The 18441-nt window shown below is 37.4% G+C and overlaps 1 protein-coding gene across 2 annotated transcripts in view; it reads left to right on the forward strand.

Annotated features, from left to right (window-relative positions):
- LOC134539190 (protein inscuteable homolog) overlaps window positions 1-16510 on the forward strand; it is a 31801-nt gene extending 15291 nt beyond the window's left edge. The window contains exons 3-9 of one of the 2 annotated variants that reach the window (XM_063380957.1): window positions 3401-3622; window positions 5984-6233; window positions 8630-8869; window positions 10293-10464; window positions 11146-11503; window positions 12501-12624; window positions 13460-16510. In XM_063380957.1, coding sequence (XP_063237027.1) covers window positions 3401-3622; window positions 5984-6233; window positions 8630-8869; window positions 10293-10464; window positions 11146-11503; window positions 12501-12624; window positions 13460-13591 — 1498 coding nt within the window. In that variant the 3' untranslated portion in view covers window positions 13592-16510. Of the gene's footprint in view, window positions 1-3400; window positions 3623-5983; window positions 6234-8629; window positions 8870-10292; window positions 10465-11145; window positions 11504-12500 lie in introns of both variants that reach the window. The other variant, XM_063380956.1, reaches the window with a different exon arrangement.
- The last annotated feature ends 1931 nt before the right edge of the window (window positions 16511-18441 follow it).

Raw genomic sequence — 18441 nt, forward strand, 5'->3', positions numbered from 1 at the left:
ATAGATTTAGAAAACTTTCAAAGTTTCCGCAATTAAGAATTTATTTCATACAAACTACAGTTGGAATCCAACTGTGAAAAAATAAATGGTTAGTAGGAAAAAAAATTTGAATGTTATTCTTGTATGGTAAATTTCTAAGAGCTGCTGTTAACTATGTACCTAAACATTTATAAATGTTATTCTAGCATGGTTAAAGTTAAACTAAGCTGTGTAAACTTTCTAAACTCAGTTGCAGTAAGAATCACTAGAATGTGTCTGGGTATCGTTATCATGTGCTGGAAAGGTTTTCGAATTAGTAACAATCTCTTAAAATCTGACCTTTGACCCGAAACATAGACTTTTCAATAAGTTATGTCCACTGTTTTCAATTTTGTTTTGTATAAATTATAAAAGAATATTTTTGGTATGGACTGAGTGTGTAGTGCTAGTGAAATGCAGTTATTACACATCAAGGTAGACATTTTATTCTAAATAAAAAAAATTAAAAAATATATAAATGGACTTTAATACCTGCGACTCATTTACTTATTAAAATTCCTTTTGTTGTGTGCACAGTTTTATCTCCTATGATGCCTAAATGGATGAGCTAAATTTTAATTAACTGTTGAGTGCATTTTGCTAGCATCAAACAATGTCTTGTATCGAAAGTGTGGTAACAACCTTGCAAATTACTTAATAATTAAAAAAAAAAATCACTGCAGGTTTTACCTGGGCCCAAAATATCTAGTTTTAGTCTAGAATAGTCAGTGAGGGGAGTTAGTCATGGCGCCAATCGCTGCCATGACTGGCCAATCCCCTCCTAGCACACGATGCATGCACCCTCTCCCGCATGGCTAACCCCTGCATGATAAGAGCGTATAGGCTTCGGCCTGAGACGCACATAGTCTCTCTCCCTAACCCAGACCCCTCCCAAATACACGTAGTTTTAATTTAGGTTAGGAAAAAAAAAATCTGTTTATGAGGCTGGTACAAAGTTTTTCATTTGTTCGACTCGCACAATAGGTTGGGAATGGTAATTAACCTCTAAGATGCCATTTAATTTATTTGTGTAATACAACCTTGAAATCACCATTTAGTGCATAAATTTTACGAACAGTATATCTTTTTAATCAACATTTTAACAAAGAATCTCAACTTAATACACTATTTATGTAATGGTAAAAACTATAAACAAGTTTTCTCATATTTGTGTTGTACCAAGGTTTCCAGCATTTATAATTGCATCATCATCAATGTTTAATGTTTCAATGTCTCCATTTAGGTTTCCTCTTTTGACTTGTGATCATTTTCTTTAATCTTTATTCAGTTTAAGTAGATTCAATTTGCTTGTGTTTCATACGGTATGTATTATTTCCATAAAACTTCTTCATTAACTTTCTCCAAGTTAGTCTCACCTGTAATGCAAAGACCAGAGCCGGAAGGTCGTAGATTGAGCTTGGTGTCTAGAGTTGTACCGCAGTCGCACCATTATCATCGTAAGAGTTGTAAAATTTTTGCACCTTGTGTACCATTATTACCAGGTTCAAGTCGTCATTGCATTTCTCAACTGAAAACATGACATACTAAAATTAAATAAACATATGTAAGAACTCCCGATATGTCAACGGTGATAGTGAAGGTCAAATTTGAGGCACGTGAATATACACATAACTATTAGCCTCAGTAAAATATTTTTACCATTAATTTAAATTTATAGTTTCAAGAAAAATATACCAATTTATGTAAATTTATTCCCTCTAAATCTTCCTTACTGTCTGCTCAAGTCCATTTAAATGGGCTGCAAAATAATTTAATTTGAATAGGCTTTAAACTCATTGCCGCAGTAGTCATTTGAATATTTACTAAGTCTGACTGTCAGAACACGACTGTGTCAGAACACCAAGTCTTCAGATGTTCTTTAGCTTGGCTCATCACCCACGACAATGAGCCAACAGGTCAGAGTTTTTAGATTTTATAATAGTTTTATTTTGGTCGGCTAGGTCGGTGTTCTCATTGTCTTTCACACATTTGTTTGCACACACTGTTCGATTTAAAGTGTAAACGTTTTTTTATAGGTCCTTCAGTGAACATTAAAACTTTGGCAGCCGAATGTTGTGACGTAACATTCAAAACAATCACAAGTTCATGTATAGTTTGTGTCACGTATGGGGTTGGTTAGATATTAAGGAAAGCAATATTATTTTCTTACAAATTATATTTGTTGACATAGTCCCCTTGAAGTTCAATGCTTTGCCCCAAAGTTTCGCCAGTTTTGCAATTCCTTCACGAAAATGAGTTTCTTCTAGGCTTGCTTAGTACTCTTTTACTGCCAGTATGACCATTTCATTTAACGGAAATTTTAGTCCTGCCAGTGCAATCCATTGTCTTGAATGCTGTTTTATTTTTCCGGCATATAGTGGACATGATTCGTCCATTGTCAAAAAACAGTGCAAGAACTCCATGGGATTCTTCTCAAACACTTGCAAATTGTTACCGGATGTTTGCATGCAAAGTTACTTAGCTCTGGAGTGAGTATATGTGGCACAGATCTTGCACTAAGTTTTTTCACGTAAAGTTCCTTATGCATAATGAAGTTAACCCGCTCAGTTGAGATACCAGTGGTCTCTGTTAACTCGTGTACTTTTACTGCCTTTCGGCTAAAAACCAAATCATGGACTTTATCGATGTTTTTGGGCATCACAGCTGATTTCGAAGCTCTAGGATATTGTGCATCTTCGATGCTTGCTCTACCGCTTAAAATTTTTACACCAAGTCAGATTCATATATAGGACATGACCTACCAAATCTAGGTAAATATTCTCTCATTTATTTGCTTCATGATTTTCCTTTCTAGAAAAAAGAATTTGATTCACGTCATGATTACCAGTTTTATCCATTTTTCACGGTCACTCGAAACATTTCTGTGTAAACAACTGTTTAGCAATGAAATACCGCCAGCATGACTAGAGACCACAGATTATTTTTTTCATTAGGGGGAAACTTTATGACTGTATACAGATAATCTGTTAATATGCGGACCAAATTATTTATCTAACCATCCTCTTGAAAAGTGTTAAAATCTGTGGTTTTCAAAAGTAGTCTGCAACAAGGCCAGGTGCAGAGGAAGTAGTGAATCCATTATTAACGGTCACTCGAAACACTTCAGTATAAACAACTGTTTAGCAATGATATACTGCCGGAATGACTAGAGACCACAGATTATTTTTTTTTCATTAGGTGGAAACTTTATGACTGTGTACAGATGATCTGTTAATGTGCGGACCGAATTACTTATCAAACCGTCCTCTTGAAAAGTGTTAAACTCGGTGGTTTTCAAAAGTGGTCCCCACCGGCGTGCTGACACGACGGCACTCGTGCAGAGGCAGCAGTGATGAGAGTGCCGGCGGGCGGGGTGTTGCAGCGGCGGCCGGGGCGCCGGGGGCGAGGACGGCTGCGTGCGGCAGTGGCTGGGCGAGCTGCGAGGCATGTACGAGCCGGAGTGCGCGGCCACGCTGCAGAGCAAGTCGCTGGCCGCCGACCTGAACCAGCAGGTGGCCGCCATGGCCGCGGCCAGCACGGGGGCCGTGCACCTCGTGCAGGAGCACACCCGGCTCATCTCCGCCGAGTTCTCCAAGCTCTGCAGGTGCTTGCCCTGGTTCCCCACCCCTCCAAGCTTTCAACCTTTTTAAAAACACTGCTATGTTAATTCAATACAATTTTAAAATTATTTTCATCTTTATTGAACTATAACCACTTTTTAAAAGACATATCATTACTAGAGACCTGCAAAATTATTGGATTCATTCAGTGATAGGCTAGAATTCAAACACATATACCTCTTAGATAATTTTGCTATTGGCTTACTGTTCATCTGGACGAATCTCAACCAGTAATAAATCCTCAACCAAAGAAGGATCGAATCACAGACAAACCAGCTGAGACGACTTACAAGTCGGCAGCCAATGAACTTGCGTTATTTGCCCGAGTGTACAGGGATATGTGCAGTCCATCCTAAAGCCATCGAAACAGCAAATTTTGCAGGTCTCTAATCATTACAGTTAAAAACTTAGGCACTGTTTACTCACAAGTAAATAGAAATAAAGATGTTCAACTAATAAATAAGTGATGCATTTTTTTCTCTCCATAAAATTGATTTGAATTTAAATGTAGAGAAAAAACCTAATGGCATTTTGTATATGTTTATAAAAACTGTGTTTCAATTATTTATTCTTATAGTGTGATCAGTAATTATAAATGTTGATTGTAGTGTAAGGTATCGGTGATGGTACCAGGGTATCAGGAATTGGTATTGGAACAGACCTAATTTTAATGACAGCAAATACAAAAAAATTTAATCTTTGTTGGCTACCATGAAACACACAAAGGTACATAAAACATGTGCAAAAGTGTTTTAAGTACTTTAACATAGGCCATAAGACAGCCTCAGGTCTTAAAGAATAGCATCACATTTTTGACTCTTGGCTGGTAGCCAGGGCCTTTGAGTAAACTAAGGGTCTCCTCCCTATAATTTACCATACAACTTTTCAGCCCTGACTACAATTAAAAATTCTTAAGACTAAAAAACTGTAAACAAGAACTGTATGTATCACATTACTTGCAAGTTTTCCTGTGAATTCTATTAACAATAGACTTGTGATTTACGTATGTCCTATCAGGGAAAACACAAACCATTAAAAAAACTGGAAAATCAACCGGGGCCCAGAAATTTTGCTATCCCTCCCCCCACTCTCTCTCTCCCATCCCTGCTCATAGCAACATCAGGACATTTCACACTTGCGAATAATGTCTTGTGAATGCAATGTTGTGTGAGTTCAAGCTTTACGGAGAACCTACCATCTTAAATTCCATTATTTATGTAATAACCATTTATTTTTTAAACATTTACTGTGTATATATCGGACTGTTTGAAAACAAATTTTTTTAAAGTGAAAAGTGTTTTTTTTTTCTTCTTCCAGAAAATCACTTTGATGAAAAAGTTTAATATTTTAGAATCCATAAAATTTGAATATTTTTAAAATGTTTGTAGATAGATTATACTATTCTAAGACAAACTATCTCTTGGTGAAAGCTTTAAATGCTTAGTTTTTACAAGAAATAATAATTATGAAAAAGTTATATTTCTGGCAAACCATAAAAAAAAAATAACATTTTTCAATGTTTATAGATACAGGGAACGATTCTAAGAAGAAAATATTACTTTGTAAAATTTGCATTGTATGGCTAGAAATTGTGTTTATGTGAACTTCTTTCGGAACCAAAAATTCATATGTTTTAACACCAATAGATGCTGGGAATATCTTTTTATAAAAATCTTCTATTTTTCAAAACAATAAAAGTTATAATTTTCTAACTTTTCTTGATAGAGCGGACTATTCGAAGACAAAAAGTCTATTTAAACACGTGCATTGGCTGGAAATATTCTACTTTACCAAACTTATTTATAATATCTCCAGTAATTTTGCTATTTTATTTCTATTAATTATTTGCACCCAAAATTTAATTTCGTTTTTTACAGCGCCAAGTAAGTATAACTTTCAACGCAAGTACGTACTTACATGCACCCTTTTCTTTAAACTAAAAACAAATGGAAAAAAAAGGGGGTTGTCTGTAAAGTCTGTTTACGGACAATAATTTGACGTGATAACGTCATAAGAAAACATTGATGAAAAATTGCATAGTTTTTAATTTTCAAATATTATTTACAGTTATTGCAAATTTAATCTAAATAATTTTGTTTAAATATAATCACCAACAATTAGTTAAAAAGCCCGCCTTAACCTGTTTGATATTATAGAAGATTTTCTCGCACGGTGGTTTGGCCGGTTCTTGCACGCTAGGCTCAGGCGGAACGTTGACAATTTTTCGTGCGTGCAGCCGGCGTTCATCGGTTTATAAGACGTTATCACGTCAAATAAAAAATAAGACAGTCTTCTGCCTCGCCGACAACGCAAGCGGGGGCCAAGAGAGGGTGTGGCCGGCGCAGGCAGCTGGAGAGCGGCCAGGCGGAGCACGTGGGCCCGCTGGTGCAGAGCCTGGCGGGCAACGTGAGCCAGTTCCTGCAGCACCACGCGCGGCCCGACGAGGAGCGCGAGCTGCCAGACGCCTGCGAGCGCCTGCGCGCCCACGCCGCGGCGCGCGGGCCGCTGGACCGCGAGGCGCTGGCCCGGGACGTGGCGCTGCTGGGCCGCCGCTTCACCGCCCTCGTGGACGACGCCCTGCAGCACCAGATCTCCGTGAGTCACACAGACTCTCGCTGCCCTCGGTGCTCCGGCGACGGTCGCACATGCCTAGTGGATTTATTTGTTTTATTAAAGGTTTATTTATAACATTTTAACTGGATACCATTCTTGCATTTGTTGTACTGCCACAAATATTTTAAAACAAGATACTCACTTAATGTAATACCATGCTTATAAAAAGATGCGCAAGTCTTTGTAACTAATCATCACTTGCTCGCCTTTTTTTCCACCCATGATGTTGCACTAAGTAAATATCTGTCGAAATTATTTGTGGCGGAACAACAGATGCAAGGGAAGTCTTGAGTTGAAATTTTACAAATAGCTCTTAAATAAAAGTAATGAGGAAAGAAGAATCAACATGGGGTGTGAGACTGAACTGTAACACCTCATAATGACTTGGTCATAAACACTGAGATAACATCCAAAAGGTTCAGTGCCCACTATGATCTTGGAGGGGCCTTCGCCTTAAGCCTCTGTGCATAGCCGCACGACTTAAATCCCTATCCAATTTAATACAGACATTCACAAATTTTAAGTTATTAAATGTGAAACCTGTGTTGTGACATTATATATGCACTGGTCTGAAATATTCCACAACCTACCACATTGAAAATCTAGCAAATAGAGCATAAAAAGTACTGTGTCACCTGTGGCAAATACAACTCAAGGTTTCTACACTCCACTGCTTTTGTATCATAATTTATACATGTTAACTCATTTACCTGTTGTGTAAATCATCTGTTATAAAATCAATAAATACATAATTACAACCATATTTATAGTTGACAATTTTTTTTTTTAAGCTATCAAGATTTCATTGTCAAAAAGCAAAACTGAAATCAAAAATTCTCATACCATAATTTTTTATGTAATACAGATGTATTGAATCTGGCATTGTGTGTGGATTAGCACATTCTGTAACCAGACATTAATCAAGTCCCTTGCCTTGAATTTGATTTATTTTGGGGTGGATTCCAACTGTGGATTTTGGCTGCCGGTCACAATTCTGTGCTGTTTGCATTTAATTTAGTTTGCTCAGAGTTTATAATTACTGTCGGTTTTCATTTCAGTACAATGTTTCCTGTCTTCCAGCAAATTACATTTCACATTTAATGAATAAAACTTTATATTATTTTATTAACTGATGAAAGTGAAATAACTGGTATACTTGTTGGAACTTACTTGATTGTGTATAAAATATACCGTGTTTTATAACATAGTCTTCGCACATTTTATACTAAAATCATGTTTGAAAAGTAGGGGTGCGATTTTTATGTGAAAAAAAAAAATTGTTAGGTAAAGTTATTCATAAAAACATAACCCATTCATGGAAAGTACGTTTATTTAAAAAGTAGAGTAAACAAAAGCACGCCGAACAATTTAAATTAATAAGTCATGCTAAAAAATCCTTCAACTTTCTTCAACTTTAAATACAAAAAAAAATATCTGTGACCCGAATGCGGGCCTAAACTAACACATAACTATCGTCATAGTGCACACTTACCACGAAACAGTGCGAGCCATCAAATGTAGTTAGCTCGGCACTCGACAGAGAGTGCGTTGCATGCAATCAGAAATATAGCAATGTCGATAGTCGACACGGGAAGCAACATGACCAAACATGAATGATGCCAACTGGCGCTGGCTACATTTTTATAAGCGGTACACCGCGGCAACGCAGATGAACAGATAAAGGTTGTAACGTTTAATAACTTCTTTAAATGAAAATTTACACATCAGACAACTTTGTGTTTCCGTTAATTAAATAAGTAAGTGGTAATGTCCAAATAAATATTAGATTTATACTTTAAATTACATAGTTTTATACGGGAAAAAATTCCTGCTCAAAGCGCTCCGAATCGAATGGTGGGACCAAAAACATCATGCAACGTTTACGTGACAGGTTTTTTAATCCTAATTTTGATGTCCTAAAATACCGGTGCGACGATTATGCGATAAAACACGGTATGTTCTAAATTAATTTTTTTTTCTAGTGAGCATGCAGCCATATTTGTCAGTCCAATGTTGAATCATCGTCTAAATTTCTAAGAAAATAAGGGCCCCACCTACTTAGGCACACCCACATACACAGTGTGGGCTCTGTTTATGAATAGCATTGAATAAACGCTGAGGGCGGATTAGTATTTCTATTATTAGTTATTGAACTGTATTTTTAAAGCACATATTAAAAATGCTTAAAAGACATTTTTTTGGCATAAATTTTAGGCATGAAACATCTGGTAGAGATACTTGATATCAATCAAGTGAATTGCATTACACCATTATCTTAATTCCTCCACCATATTAAGTTATGGTTAAAAGTGGGATCTGTGTGGTCCCGTGCGCACGGTGAGAAGACAAACGCAGACACGACTGTCTGGTCGCCGCAGATGCTGGTGGCCGTGCTGGAGGAGCCGGCCAGCGAGACGGCGCTGCGCGCGGCGCTGGCCAGCCTGGCGGACCTGGGCGCGGCCGGGGCGCACCTGAGCCGCCTGGTGGCGCGCTGCCACGGCGCGCGGGCGCTGGTGGCCGTGGCCCTCGAGTCGCACTCCAGCTCTGTGCGGGCGGCCGCGCTCCGCGCTCTGGCGACCGTGTGCTGCGTGTCCGAGAGCATCCGCCAGCTCGAACAGGTACGCCTGCCTGCGCATCCACCTGGCGTCCGTCTGCGAGCACTCCAACAATAGTCAACATCCTTTAATAATTCTACATAATTCAGCATAAAAATTAAATGATCTTTTTAGCCTCTTCAAGGGAAAAATATTAGCATACAATGAAATGTTCGCGCACCATGCAACTGAAATTTAACTGAATGAAGTCTACTGTGAATGCGCGTTTCATTCAGTTGTGTTCAAACCAAAAGTAAACAACATAGGCTAATGGTTTGTTTCCAAACAAATGAAAAATAGTTCTTGTAACAAACAATACTTATATGTGCATTGAGGCTTTTGTTGACTATTTATACGTGTGAGGTTTGCATGTGGCGAATGCAACAGGAAGAAATTAAAATTTGAGGAACTGGCCTCTATGTCATAACTGATGAAACCCTGTATTAAAAAAAAAATAACGCCAGTAGAGATTACAGCTACAAGGAAAAGACCCATAAGTTATAGTTTTAAATTACATTAAAGCATTTTACGAGTCAGTAATAACATGTAATAAAATTTTGGTATTTGTAAAATTAACCTGTACATGTACAGTATAGATTCATAATTATTATCATAATATAATCATTGAATCAATATTGATGTATAATTGATTTGGTAGGTGGGAAGATAACAGATAAGTATCAAATTTTCTTTGTTCAAGTCAAAATTAGTATTAGCTTAGTATTAGAACTATTGTTTAGTTTTTTTTTATTACAACAGTGTTATATATTTAAAAAAAAAAAATTATAATCACAACTTTATTTATGATTTTCAGCTAACTGGATAATAACTATTTGAAAATAAAACTATGAAAAAATTATACAATAATTATCTAAGTAAAAACATGTCAAAAATGTGTAACATCATAACATTAAACTACATTCAGGTTACAGAATATAATTCGTAAAACTTGATACACACCTCTATTAGGAAAACCAGTATTTACAATAAATTTGTGCTTTATGGAATGTCTGTTACATATGCACCCGTATAATTTTATCAATTTTTAAGTATATTAGAATTTTTGGCTTATCGGCATGTCGGTTAATAAATAAACACAAAACGTCCGCCATCTTGGCCACAGATTTTCTCTTGTCTAGGGTTTACTGCACCATGGTAGTATGACAATTACAATATTACAATTCAGGTTCTGACTTATGTTGATATAATATATAAAAAATATGATACATTGAAGTTGGACAAAAAAAAGGAGAAGTAAGTAACTTTGCCACGTAATGCTGTAGACACTACTGTATTGGGTTAAAATTCAGGATTTTTAAAAAGTAGTATTCAATACAGTTAGGGTAAATTTTCTCAATTTTGTAAAACCCAGACTGTGTAAAAATCGGCCAGTTGCGATCGCTTGTCGGAAGATGTTCTCGCTGCTTCACACCGGGGTTGCCGGCAGTGCGGCGGGGTGGAGATCCTGGCGGAGCTGCTGTCGGAGGACACGCGGCCCGAGGCGGAGCTCTCCGAGGCGGCGGCCGTGCTAGCGCAGATAACCGCGCCCTGGGTGGAGGACAACCAGTCCGTGCAGGGGCTGTCGCAGCACCTGCCGTCCCTGGTGCGCTCCCTCACCCGTGAGTGCTGCCTCGTCTCCCACCGTCAAACACTCTCATCTTGAACTATTAAAATACTGGCCACAGCTTGCGGTTCATGTTTATTACTTTATTTTATTGGCACAACAAACTTCCAGACCTAACTTCGAACCCTTTTCGGAAACCACGATACATGGTCTAGTGTAAATAAATAAAATAGAACTTCTGCTCTCACCCATGTGAATTAATCAGTTATTTCATCTTGGCTGATGAAGACTAGAGCATGTTAATACATGTAAGACTGTAAAAACGTATAAAAGCACGGTTGAATTATTCGAGCTTATGTTGGAAAGTGTTTGCAAAATAAATGGCGTGTGATTTTATGCTTGTGGCACATGTAAAATATGTAACGAGTTATTAAAAAAAATATTGTCTTATCGTGTTAGCATGTCGTGCCAATGGAGACAAGATTTCCCTAGGTAGGGTTTTATGCATATTTGGGGGCAAAGATATCAATAGGGATGTTATCGGATGGCATAACCCTTATACGGCAGGTTTAAAGGTGAAGCCACCAATGGTAGCCTCTTTGGAGGTGAGTCTTCAAGGTGTGGAAGGTCTGGGGGAAAAGTAAACAAAGCGAGCGAATGAATAACTCAAATTAATGTTATTTCAAATAATTGTAGCAGATCCCGTGCATGGCAGCGTGTACCCTGGTGCCAGCAGGTCTGGTGAGCGACACGGACTCGTGCGAGACCCTGCTGCTGGCGGCGGCAGCGCTCGCCAACCTGACCTTCATGGAGCCCCAGGCGGTGTGGGCGCTGCTGGACTGCGGCACGGCCGGCCGGCTGCTGGACGCCGTGCGCGCCCGCGGCCCGCACGCCTCCGTGTTCCTGCAGGAGCAGGCCGCCACGCTGCTGGCCAGCATGGCCGCCGTGCCCGAGGCGCGCGTGCAGCTGGCCGGGCGCCGCGCCGTCGTCGCGCTGCTCTGCTTCCTGCAGATACGCCCCTCCCCGCTACAGCGCGCCCCCGAGATTCTGGCCGCCGAGCGCGTGCAGCACAAGTCCGCCATCGCCCTCTCCAGGTGGGGGCTCTCGCTTCCCCCAGCGCTCACCTTCCATTGTCTATGACTGACGGGCAAGAGACGTTTAGCTGAATCATTTCTATTACTTTTGAGAACCTTGTTAAAAAAAAATTATTACGGTTTAGTTTTATAAACATGAGTGAATGACTTAATTAGAGTTGATGCCTCATCAACATTATTGAGGTCAGCTGAGCTGGACCGAGGATGAAACAGTGAAATGATTTTGGTGGGTAAAAACAGGCGCACCTGGACAAGAAACTCCATTGGTTCATCACATTTTCTACTTGAGTAAACCCCAGGCTTTACCCTGCTGGAAAATCAAATCCGGATTGCGTTGGCAGGTGGCGAGTGATTTCACCACTCAACCACCAGATACAGTAATGATAATCTGCAGAGACAAGATTTTATGGTTTTATTTTCAAACAAATTTCATTTTTAAAACAGGAGATTTTGGCGTTATTGTTTATAATTGTTACGAAATCTGTTTATTAAAAATGGTAGCATATTACTGAACAAGTATGATAGTTAAATGTTCCATGATACTAATTCCTCCAAAGCAGTGTAATTTTGACATATATATGATGCACTTTTCCAATACATATAATTATTTGTAATAAGCATGTCTAACTTTTCAGGACAAATAAATAAATATGTTAAGTATGTATTTTTGTATTTGAAAAATGTTCAAAGGTCGCAATTTAAAAACAGTTTCAAGATTTAAAAAAAAGTAAACTATTTCCAATAATTATTGTGATAAAAAGGTCACCCTTAATAAATTATTTTTATTGAATTTAATAATTAAAAGATGATTTATGATTTGAATTGCATTTTGGTGCTTTGTGAAGCATTAACTTGAATTTCCGTGTTATGGTGTGTTGCCATGCTTCTCTGTGTTGTTTTGGTTTTATCGCAACTCAGCACATAGTCCTGGTTAACGCTGGGATGTGTTTGAGGAGCTGTGTGCAGGAGCATGAGCAGAGCCTTGGTGTGTGCACAGGCTGTGTGGTGACCCCGAGGTGGCCGCGCAGGTGGTAGCCCTGCAGGGGGTGGAGCGGCTCGTCCGGCTGTGCAAGGAGGAGCGCGAGAGGAACCACAGCGACGGCGTCCTGGTCGCTTGTCTGGTGAGTTCCAGCTTCCCGCTTCCCTCTCCAGGCCCGCCGTCCCGGAGTCTGCACATCACCCCAGCGGCTCTTCTGTTTTCTTCCACTCGTGCGTGTCTCGCCGAGTTAACCAGTGGGACACTTGCTGTAGGGAACAGTGGACACCAAGAACCCCATTTTAAATGAAGACACTCAGTGGCTGATGTACGCTTTCTTCCACTCGTGTCTCACCGAATTAACAGAATTAAACATTACTATAAAAAATTTAAATTCTGGTGTCCTTTAGTTAAAATACATTAAAATTTCTTAGATTGGAATAATTAAGGTTTTCAGAACCCTTTCATTGAGTCTAATCCACATAAATTAAAATCAACTAAAAAAATAAATCATAAACACCAGTAAGATCATCTTACCTACCTATCAGAACTGTGAACTTGAACTGTTAGTAAACATTAATACTAAACTATTATCTTTAACTTCCAAACTAAACAAGGTTTCCAAAAAAACTCATAATCCCCCTGTAAATAAAGAAAATTAACTTTAAAATTAAACTTTGAAAGCAACTACATGTCACACTTGCTGTAGGGAACAGTGGATTCCAAGAACCCCATTTTAAATTAGGACACGCAGCGGCTGATGTACGCTTTCTTCCACTCGTGTCTCACCGAGTTAACTAGTGCGACACGACAACAACAATTAGTAATTTTATTAGAATATCTTTTTGTCTGATTTATCTCACCTTATAATGATCAGAGCATACACCTCTTTCCACCGAGTTTACAAATGTGGTACTGGTACTCAGCCCAGGATGTACGCCACAGTTTCAAACCGCACGACCTGTTCTTTGTCCATGCAGGCCGCCTTGCGCAAGATCACGGCGAGCTGTGACCCTCAGGTGATCGAAGACCTGAACGCCACGGAACTCGTAGAACCGAGACTCCTCGACTCCTTCCTGCTGTACTCGTCGCGACAAGAAAGTTACGTTTGAAGCGCAAGTTCACAGTGCAGTGCTATCACTGGTGCAAATTGTATTTTACACTGTATCATCAAGGACATGATAGCAAGCTTCATGAATTAAGAATGGTAAGTTCTGGAATTGAAAATTGTGCTCGATCTACAAAAACCATGACTGTCCAACTTCATCTAAAATTTCAAGACTATTACATCCGATCCTCTTGAAATTATGTAGCATATTATTGCCACTATGTGTTGTGTGTGTTTGTGTGTAAAATTAGGACAACAGAAAATTTACAGTACATGTATGCTGTATGATGGACTTGTCAGTCCTTGTGCCATAATTTTGATAGTTTTTCATACAAAATAAATACCTATGTACAAGTACGTCATATGTAAAATAGTACCAAGAATATCCTTTGACATATTTATACTTGTTATATGTTGCTCAAATATATTTTAATTTTTTACAAAATATATATCCTTTTTGCAGTTGTTTTAATTTTTTGTGTTCAGGTATGTACTAAAACACGTAACAAAACAGCCGCTTGCTTACTACCTTTAAGGAGTTAGCGATATTTGTTATCAGGGTTGGCTGATTTAAACCACAATGGTTTAAACCATGGCTTAAATCAAGTGTTTCTTTAATGTTTTTAAAAAATATATTTTTAAATAGAATATCTTAGTAAATTCTATGAAAGGTCTAATTCCACTCTAATAATAATACTTTGCTCATTAATGTTTCTTTTGATACAGGAACAAATAATTATATATTAATCACGATCTTATTTTAATTATCTGAATATGTTGTAAATTATACCCAGCTAAGTAGGTACTCCTCTAACATTAAATTAATTAGTAAATTGTAGTCAAAATTGTAAAAAAGAGGAAATAAATTTAAAAAAATCCTATTTTATGGGAAATCCCTGACTACTATAAATCCCTAGTTTGTGGGAATCACCCATTCTATGGAGATTCTTCCTCCTGTGGAGAAATACCGGTAAATACCTTACATTGCAGATTTTCCGCAAAATAAAATTAATTTACAAAAATACAATTTTTCAACACTAAAGTCGTTTCTGTATTTACCTGAAAACAGTGTTAACAAATTCCTACTAGTTTCTGAGAAATCCAATTTTTTTAGCTCGCATTTCAATATCTGTGCACTGCCACTGCAGTAACCATGAATTGTTTAAAAGTGTCAGTGTGTGTGTTTGTTCTGAAGAACTTCAAATATTGTGAATGGTCAATAAGGTAAGGCTAGTTACATTAAAAATACTTTCAAACATTGTGGATGGTTTGTTGGGTTAATATAAATACATTAAAGAACTATAAAATGTTTCTTACGGTTGCTTAGGAATTACGATTACGAATTTAAGATGTACCATGTTTTCTCGCATAATTGTCGCACATTTTATTCTAAAATCAAGTTTAAAAAGTAGGGGTGCAACGATTATGCGGAAAATTTTTTTTTTTGTTAAAGTTACTCAAAAACAAAACTCATTCATGGAAAGTATGTTTATTTAAAAAGTGAAGTATAAAAGAGCACACCAAACAATTTAAATTAATAAGTCATGCAACAAAAACATTTCAACTTTAAATAGAAAAACAAAATCTGTGATCAAAATTCAAGCAGAACGAACACGTAACTATCACCGTAGTACACACCACGAAAGAGTGCGGGCCATCAGATGTAGTTAACTCGGCACTCGACAGAGAACGCGCGCTGCATGCACTCGCGGAGATATCAATATTCGACTACGTGTGCGTACTCTATACGGGAAGCAACATAACCAAACATTAATGATTGCAATGAGCGCTGGCTACATTTTTGTAAGCGATACACCGTGGCAACGCAGACAAACTGATGAAGGTTATAAAGTTTAAAAAGTCTTTAAAAGAAAATTTACACATCCGACAGCTTCGTATTTCCGTCAATTAAATAAGTAAAAGGTAATGTCCGAATAAATATTAGATTTATATTTTAAATACGTTGTTTTATACGGAAAAAATACACAAAGCATTCTGAATCTAATAGCGGGACCAAAAACATCATGCTGCGTTTACGAGTTTTTTTTTATCCAAATTTTGACGCCCTAAAATATGGGTGCGACGTTTATGCGATAAAAGAGGGTCTATCCTGACCTAACCAACCGTTCACATGAATTTACAGAATTTTTAATGTAGCTACATTAACAACTGTCCACAATATTTTAAAATTTTTACGTCACTAACGTAACCTTTGAATTGTTAGTTACTATGTGATTCAAAACACTATTTTAAATGAAATGTAAAATATAAAAAAAACTTTCTTGAATGATATATGGACAAACAACCAAAAAAAACAGAAAATATAAGCATTAATATTTCCTTACAACTGCAATACGTTATCATATTAACTACTTTTATTATAAAACAATACAGTTGACTACAGTTCTCCAAAATAAACAAACAAACCAACATGGGTAAACAATTAATGGTAGGCAGCAGCAATGCACAGATATTGAAATATGAGCTAAAAACTGGGATTTCCAGAAAATAGTAGGAATTTGTTAATGCTATTTTCACAGTAAATACAGGAACGTCTCTAGTGTATGAAAATGGTATTTTCGTAATTTTATTTTCACTTTGCGAAAAGATATTTAACGAACTACCCTTTCTGTGGTTAAGTCCCACTCAGATGTGCAAATTTGCTGGACTTCAGTTCTTCTATGTTATAACTTTTCTGGTTCAAAATGAGTGGCAAAAAGCGGATTATTATGTGGCTTTCATTTGAAAATGCTGAGAACCAAACTAACTAATGTAATAAAAAAACCTGGTTTAAACCAAAAAATAAACATTTGCTTACTGAACATATGAGGGATGTTCCAAGTGTATCCAAATACAGTATTTACCCGCGTATAGGTCGCGGATTTTATGCAGATTTTTTTGTTTGGTAAAAAGAAAAGAAAAAGAATATTGTTTATTTACAGGAAGAATGAGGAAAGGGGAGGGGAGAAAATGAAAGTTAAAAATAAAGATGTTCAGCATTTGGATAGTGGAGCAAATTTTCTTGTAGCAATACAATCGAATGACCAATATTAGCTGCTGTGTCCTAAATACACTTGATAATACATTTGAAAAAGTTTACAAACACAATTTCTATCACTAATATTTACAATAAATAAACATTGTTAATGACATAGACCAGTATTCAATATCAGTCACTAAAGTATAAGATTTAAAAAGCAGATATATAATTTTTTAATTTTTAAGTAGCCTTTTTTTCATCCTGAAAAAATGTTGTTCCATGGTGCGTGTGCATTCTCATCATTTTTTCATAATCTACCTAAAAAAATACATAACTTCAAAAAATAAAATTAAGCGTCCATATGCGAATTTTCCATTTTGGGTATAAAAATATAACATTGCACTGTTGTGGTTGACTATATGCTTAAATAACTAGCTTGTGTTTGGTTTTAATAAATATGTCAATAGTAAATGTAAATGGTTGAAATTAAAATATCTCAGCGGTGTGTGTAAGCATCATGAAGCTACATCTGCCGCCTGTTGTGCGGCTACTCAGCCGGTGCTGGTAAGTGACGTGGCAGTCTGCCGCCGGGCCGTGAAGCTCAGTAAGAAGAGGAATTAAAAATAAACCAGCCAGAGAGATAGCGTGGAAGAGAAAGAGGGAAAGAAGTACGTGTGTGTATGTGTGTGAACTGGCACCATACTCAGACATCACGTTTCTATCTCAACAGGTTTATGTGATGCAACTGTGTCCAAACATTGCTTTTGTGTGAGATATCAACGCTTTCTACTGCAAAATTTCATTCACGAAAAAACTGCTGTAAAGAGAATGCTTGTTATTTTTGAACTGCAGTCTTTTCTCTCTTGGGGAAGATGATGGGTAAAAAAAATAATAGGTGTTTCTTAGGCAGCAATAAGCTGAGACATGGCCCATAAAGACTTCACTCTTGTATTCTACTGGAAACAGATTTATGGTGCAACTCATATTGGAGGGCGACTCTTTAACGTGAAAAAATTTAGGTATTTTGCCCCAAATAAGGGTGCAACCCATACGAAGGGGCGACTCATTTGCGAGTAAACATGGTATTAACTATGGCATATAAAATAAGACTTTTAATTTTAACAACCTGGGTGGTATAAATCTGGAAACAGTGTTCGCCATTAATTTGTACTGCAATCTAAGTGTGATACAGACTATAGTGCGACGCATAAGTACAACGTGATAGCCGGCCATCGAGATTGTTGGAGGGGATCATATGCATGCTGCCGCGAAAGCCAGCAATTTACTTTCTATTATACAGAGGCTGTCCCATAACTCAAATGTCCAGCTGAGAACAGTTGATAGCTCGGGAAAAATTTTTATTGTTTTATTTTTATACACTGGATGTTTAACATCATGAAATCTAAAGAGCATGCACATTTTTACTGGATACCCACGTCGAAGTCGTCCAGACAGCGTACTGCATTTGGCGGCATTACGTATATGTACCTATTAGCTTAAGAACATAAGAGGGATGTTCCAAGTGTATCGGTGCCCAAATACCATATTTACTCGCATATGGGTCGCAGATTTTATGCAGACTTTTTGTTTAGTGAAATGTACTGTGACCCATATGCAAAAATTTCCATTTTGGGTAAAAAAAAATTAACATTTCACTGTTGTGGTTGACTATATGCTTAAATAACTAGCTTGTATTGGTTTTTAATAAACATGTCACGAGTAAATATAAATTGTTTAATTAATATATATCAGCAGTATACACCTTTTTTTTTGTGTATATAATCCACCAATCATTTATATTTGCACAACCAACTTAACTTTTTGTGAAATAAAAGGAATAATTCATGTTCCACCTACTCCACAAAAAGTACAAT

The sequence above is a fragment of the Bacillus rossius genome, chromosome 15 (genome assembly GCF_032445375.1).
Source record: "Bacillus rossius redtenbacheri isolate Brsri chromosome 15, Brsri_v3, whole genome shotgun sequence".
NCBI classification, from domain to species: domain Eukaryota; kingdom Metazoa; phylum Arthropoda; class Insecta; order Phasmatodea; family Bacillidae; genus Bacillus; species Bacillus rossius.